The sequence below is a fragment of the Phoenix dactylifera genome, chromosome 1 (assembly GCF_051530095.1).
Source record: "Phoenix dactylifera cultivar Ajwa chromosome 1, Ajwa_hap1_PhDact_Kaust_v1.1, whole genome shotgun sequence".
Taxonomy (NCBI): domain Eukaryota; kingdom Viridiplantae; phylum Streptophyta; class Magnoliopsida; order Arecales; family Arecaceae; genus Phoenix; species Phoenix dactylifera.
In genome coordinates, this window is record NC_143190.1 from 4,191,973 (window position 1) to 4,198,587 (window position 6,615).

The 6,615-nt window shown below is 37.5% G+C and overlaps 1 protein-coding gene across 3 annotated transcripts; it reads left to right on the forward strand.

Moving 5' to 3' along the window:
- Positions 1-1,886: 1,886 nt before the first annotated feature.
- Positions 1,887-6,615, forward strand: LOC103696683 (transcription factor PIF4-like). Of its 3 annotated transcripts, XM_008778371.5 has the most exons (9): positions 1,887-2,118; positions 3,301-3,407; positions 3,562-4,405; positions 4,511-4,609; positions 4,681-4,746; positions 5,043-5,108; positions 5,231-5,530; positions 5,612-5,705; positions 6,177-6,615. In XM_008778371.5, the coding sequence occupies exons 1-9, from the start codon at positions 1,888-1,890 to the stop codon at positions 6,179-6,181; spliced, it is 1,812 nt and encodes a 603-aa protein (XP_008776593.3). In that variant the 5' UTR covers position 1,887; the 3' UTR covers positions 6,182-6,615. The 3 variants fall into 3 exon arrangements, with proteins under 3 accessions (XP_008776593.3, XP_008776592.3, XP_088573870.1); XM_008778370.4 differs by lacking the exon at positions 6,177-6,615 and having other exon boundaries at positions 5,612-5,905; XM_088717744.1 differs by lacking the exon at positions 6,177-6,615 and having other exon boundaries at positions 1,978-2,118; positions 3,567-4,405; positions 5,612-5,905.

Here is a 6,615-nt window from a genome sequence, read left to right on the forward strand (position 1 = left end):
TTTAACATATGGTAACACTCCTTTCATATGATTAATCTCAGCTTTGACTCAATTCATTTACAGTCCTAATTGCAGCACTCCTTGGCGAGGGAAAGCATTCTCATTTGCAAAAAATTTTCAACTCCATCAAATATTCCCCCATCCAAAATCTGTGTCATATGGTATACATGCTTTTAAGCCTCACCTCTATGCACTTAACTCATGAGAAAGGATAGTATTTGATAGATGACTGATCATATAAACATATAAATACTACTTAGCAATAAGTATCCCTCAGCACAAATACAGTTCTATCAGTAATTGATGCCCAGTGAGATGTAGAATAGAGACACATCACCAATTCAAGGACTATTTGATAGTTGTCACTCCATCAGTTGATTAAAAAGAAATATTAGTGCAGCTTTGTCATTAGTTAGCTAAATATCATGGCTAATTCAAGAGGAAGAGAAGTATGTTACAAATGGTTGTGACATCAGCATGCAATATGATATTAAACACACAAGATAGCTAATTTAAATCATAGTTTAATGCATGGTTGTACTTCAAGAGGAAAGAGAAATTTTTTGACTGATGGCACCAATTAAATTTTAAGGATTGATATTCTCATGAGAACTTTAATCATGTGCATGGGTAAAAGCGCCCTTATTTTTTATGATCGATGTTTTTTCTTCCTCCAACACTCTAAAGATAAAGAAAGAGTCAGTTGTAATGCATCCATTGAAGAAACCATGTTTATCAAGATATTATAAACGTAGCTTAGGGGTTCGAAAGCAGCATGGTGACACCCCCTTGAGTTAAATGCACAATGGGAGAAATTTTTTTTCTTAATATGGTTCTCAACACATAAGTTGCTTAGTTAAAGCCATATATAGTGATATCATATCATTATACTTTATTTTATTAAAACACTCGTGGGACTAGAATTTCAAGGAATTTCGATTTTAATGTGATCATCTTTCTAAAGAACCATCACATGACATTAAATATAATTATTAATTAATTTCAGATTAGTCAATCAAACAATAGAGTCATATCATGAATTGAGGCTTATCTTAATGATCATATGCATCCATATAGTAAATCAAGGTTCTAAGTTTGAGTCTTAGATATGCATCTCTAAGTATTTAGACTTGAATAATTATGATGCAGACGGGTCACCCTCCCTTCTCTTTAAAGAAAATAATTCAATCCAGATCTATTTCAATTCTTGGCTGAGGCTCAAAATTTGAAAACCAAAAATCAATAATAATTTTTAAACCAAATGTATACAAAGTGGATATAAAATCAGATCTCACTAAATATAAAGTAATAAGACCTAAGTTGAATCAAATGTAAACATATTTACTCAAACCTATCCCAAGACAAACTTGCCAACAAAGAGGCTATTTGGATCCAGATGCAAAATACTTTAAATTTAAAACATTTTGGAATAAGTTGATAGATAGGACTCGAAAAAATTATTCACCAACTATTGGGTTGGTTAAATAATTTACATAAAAAAAAAAAAAAAGCCAACAACAACAAAGACCCAGTAAAGACGGCGGCAATGATCGTACATAAGTAAGAAATGTAAGTGGGTCCGGGCAATCTAAACTATATCAAACCCAATGCAATCTATATGTCATAGCTAAAATTGAGACAAGGGGATGAGGGAAAGAGTTTTTTTTTTTTTTTTTAAGAGAGTGAACTAAATTTTATCTTATCTTGTTTGCTTCTAATTTCACAACTCGATTTACAATTTTTTGGCTATACTCTATAATATGGATAGTTTTTATCAAATTATAGATTAAAACTTGCAGATAATGTTTCTTTAATAATTATTATTCATCTGATAGCACGCAGATAACACCATAAATATGGCATGTTACATGATATGACAATGATGTCATGGTCTCTTCCCAAATCCGAATACGAGTGTCGTTTAAGATCCAGAGGCTCACCGCAAAAACTAACCCCACACGCTCTTGGACCTTCAAAGCAAAGAGCTGGACGGAGACAGCAGCAGGAGGGAAATCTATTCCATTTTTATTTCATGGTCTCCACCCCCTATTCTCAAAAGCTGAGGAACAGCATAACACAAGAGTTGGAAGAGAAAGGAAGCACCTTGGAGAAAGGAAGGTTGGTCTTCTTTTGTTACCTCTCATCATTGTAGCCTTTCGTCTGCCTTTGCCGCATCTTTTCTCCTTCCTGTCCAGAGAAAAGAGTCTTTTTTTCCCCCTCTTTGAACAACTTTTTTTTGGTTAAACTTGATTTCTTGAATGCGATTTTTTTTCACTCATATGAACTTTTTATATAATCATATGATGCTCCTTTCGACTTTCTAATTGTTTTTGACTATATGTTTGGAAAGTCCTATTTTTCATAGTTTTGGCACCTGTGTTCCTTCCTTGTTTCACTGTTGTTGTTTTGGTTTTTTATTAATAAAGGTCGATCTAATTACATGGCATGGAATCAATTTCATGTTATCGAATGATTGAGTTTGAGTACTTCTTTGAGGTGAAGTTGGATCACTTCTTCTGCATTTTTTCTCTTCTTCATAATATTGAAACCAAAAAAAAAAAAAACTTCGACTTATTTTGGTAAATATTGGGATTCTTCAAGTCTTGGGTTCCTTGTATTCTTCCGTTACTTGTGCTTGGGGAAAATTTTCTTGTCCTTTTTCTTCTCATATCATGATGTGGTGGCTTATTTGGGGACCCTTCCTTCTGCTCTGTTGTCACTTGCCCTCTGTGCTTACCCTTTGCCTCAGTTTTAGTTGGCCTTTTGGTGGCTTCTTTGGCGATTTCTGCTTTTTTAGTTGCGGAAGTTCTGTCCTCTTTTGGGCCTTTGTTTGGAATTCGTAGCTCTCAGCTGCTGAATTTCTCACACTGTCAACTTTTTCTATGTTTTCTGTGTGCTATGACTGATTTATATAGACATCATCTAGGATAACTGACTAGAAGCTGAGCTCTTTTTCTTGCAGTATTGAATCAAGCCATAATTTAATTATCTTTTTCTATGAGATTTAAGTTGTTATTTCTAGTTTTATTTATTTTTAGAGGCTACTCGGTCTTCATAATTCATAAAAGTCTTCAAGTTCTTCTTCGGAAGATGCGTAGGTCACTGGAATTAGCTCCTGATCATAAGTTGTTCTTTAACTTTTGCCTTGCATGTCTGGGTCTCTGCTCTTTTCCCTGTGCTTACATGTGCTAAATAGTTGAACTTTTGCTTCAGTATGCATCACTTTGATCTTTGAGTATTAGTTATACTACTGTTGGTTTGGGTTCTGACATACTTTTGCCTCCTTTTCTATGCGAAAAGGAAGCTAACAGTTGCGAGATGAATCAGTATGTTCCTGCTTGGAATTTGGAAGATAACTCCACATCTTTTAGTGGTCTTCCTGCGACAAATCAGAGAAAACCTATCAGGTCGGTATCTGCTCCCTTTCCTTCCTTTTTTCAGTTATGTATAAATTTTACGTGAGCAAATCATTGCTCATATTGGTAGTATATAAGCTTCTTCTCAAAAATCGGTAGTATATAAGCTAGTGTGTATAATTCGATGTTTTCAAACTTATTACAGTTCAGACAATGAGCTTATAGAGCTCTTGTGGCAAGATGGGCATGTAATCATGCACAGTCAGACTCATCGGAGATCTAAACAAGCTCAGAGAGCTGAACCAGCACCGAAATGTGGGGGGGCTCTTGAGAATTCGAGCGGCGTAATTCGAGAAGATGAAACTGCATCATGGTTCCAATACCCTCTTGATGATTCACCGGAGAAAGAGTTCTGCTCGGAATTCTTCTGTGAAACTCCAATTGCAGATGCCATTGGTGCCAATAAGATGAGCAGGGACGCCACCGCAGAGGGAGAGAGATCCATAAAATTTGGTGCAAAAGATGAAACAAGTGTTTTCTCTGGATCTGATCCAAAGCAATCCAATATACGTTTCCAGGAAAACACAATGCCACCTCCTAAATCACATGCTATTTCTTCTACCCAGCAAGCTCCTCGATTTGGACATAGCAATCTCAGAAACTTTCCACACTTCTCAAGGCCACTGAAGGCTGATTCGGGCTTGTTAAACGGTCGGCTGGGGAAGGAATTTGAGAAGGGGATTCAGGTAGGTGCGGGAGAGTCCTCGATGATGACAATTGGATCAAGAATCTCTGGGAGCAACCAGACTCAGACTCTAGCTGATCCCTGCCATACTATGAGCAGTGATGTGGCAGGTGTTATTGCAACAGGCTCAAAAGAGGATGCTCAGAGGACATCATTATCTGAGAGAGTGCAAACACACACACATGAAGCTACTGTTACTTCATCATCTGGTTGTAGCTTTGGAAGAACAGGACAGCAGACAGCCAGCAATCAGAGCCACAAAAGAAAGGGAAGAGATGTAGAGGAATCCGAATGCCAAAGCGAGGTACTCTACTTTTTGTTTTCCCTGGTCCTTTTCTTTAAATTTTTCAATGCGTTCCACCTGGCATCCCTAAAACATTGACAGCATTGAGACATTTAAAATTTGCAGGAGGCTGAGTATGAGTCTGGTGAGGCAAACAAGCCTGCTCAGCAGTCTACATCTACACGAAGAAGCCGTGCTGCCGAAGTCCATAATCTCTCAGAGAGGGTAAGAGTTGATTATTAGCCTCTTATTCTTGCATTCTGATTCATAACTTATGTTCCTACTGCATCATGCAGAGAAGAAGGGACAGAATAAATGAAAAGATGAAGGCATTGCAAGAGCTCATACCTCATTGCAACAAGGTACGATATTCATGTTTCTCGGTTTTTTTTGCAGATAATCCTAAGCATTTCATTATCTTACTAGGATTCTGTAGCCATTTTTCTGAAATTTTGCTCCGTGAATTGTAAGCCTCAGCTACTTTATTCTCAGGAACATTGCACATACTCATGATGTAATCAATTTTGTGATAGTAGATGGAGGATAAATTCTCTCTATGCCGACTTCAGCATATTCTGCTGTACTTTATTTTTATGTGTCTGCGAACTTTACGAGCTCGCACCAATGCTGATCGTATGGTAAATTTGTAAACTTTCAGACAGACAAAGCATCAATGCTAGATGAGGCAATTGAGTACTTGAAGTCCCTTCAACTGCAAGTTCAGGTCCTTAAGATACATTATACCTTATCATATGAACACCAATGCTGATTATACCTTATCACATTATCAACACTATCATTCTATTAGATCTGATCTCTATATATTGATCATCGCCCGTGTCCCAGATAATGTGGATGGGAAGCGGCATGGGACCAATGATGTTTCCTGGTGTCCAACAATACATGTCACGTATGGGTATGGGAGTTGGTCATGCTTCTATGCCCTCTATGCATGGTCCAGTCCAACTACCACAAGTTCCATTTGTCAATCAGTCGATAGCTTCAGCTTCAACAGCAAACCAGAGACCACCGTGCCCATCTCCAGCCTTGAATGCAGTGAACTTTCCAAATCAGATGCAGAATGTCCATCCTCCTGAAATGTACGCCCGATACCTTGGCTTGCATCACATGCAACCACCTTCTCAGGTGAGGCTTTCTCATATGCTCATCTCTCGTACCTTTGTTTCTTTCTCTTTGCTGAGAGAGTACCAGCATGATCTCATGCAGGCAATGAATCTTTATACAACAGCTGCACCGAGCAGCAGCATCATTCCAACTGCTGGAGAAGTTCCTTCTGAGAATAATCAAAATTACAAATCTGGTAAGCTAGTGCATGGCTGATGAGTTCAGTGTCACAGTTAATGAGTTTGGTGCACTAAAATTTTTTGAAAATATTAAATAGTAATGAGGACCTCAGTCTGTGGGAGGACAATATGTAATCGCCTTTTGTGATCTAATAATGGAACTGATGTTATACTTTCATTTACTTTGACCTATAAATGACCTATAATTTATGGAGTTAATATCTTGTCCACTACCAAGTATGGTATAGATAAATAAGAACTGGGCTGGTGCTAGAATTTATTATCATCAATGAGTTCGGACCGTTGGTGGATTCTTCCATGTTCATATCGCAAAATGTCAAGTTCATATAGCTTCACCATCATGTATTCCTTTCAGTGTCTCCAGTCTATTTCTTCCAGCGAAATCTATGAATCATCCAAGCAATTGAGTCACCATCTAATTTTTTTTCATATCCTTTTTTTTTCATTTCTTTTCTTAATGTTGACAGGATGAATCAGATAGTTCAAATTTACAGGGTCCCTCCAGTACCCCTCAAGTCAATTCACGTACCACAGCATTGTGGCTTCTTCTAATGTTGCTGCAGCCGATCTGATCAGACAGTGTGAAGTGGATTGCCACCTTGTATACTCCCCTGCTGTTGGCCTAATAGATATTCTTATTACTATATGGAGGCCAATTATTAGTAAATGCCAAGGGAATACTAAAATCTGACCATTTTGAGTTGATCTCAAACTCAAGCTAATGGCATAGTGATTGTATCGATCTCATGTGATCTCATAATTTTTCTCTCTTTTTTTCTGTTTTTTTTTTTTGCATCCAGATAGATAATAGTCCATCTTGTTCGCTGATCACTGTAATCAGCAGCTGTAAATACATGGTCACCGTTCCACTATTTCTTTTAATGTACGAGCATCGCCAATTCCTCA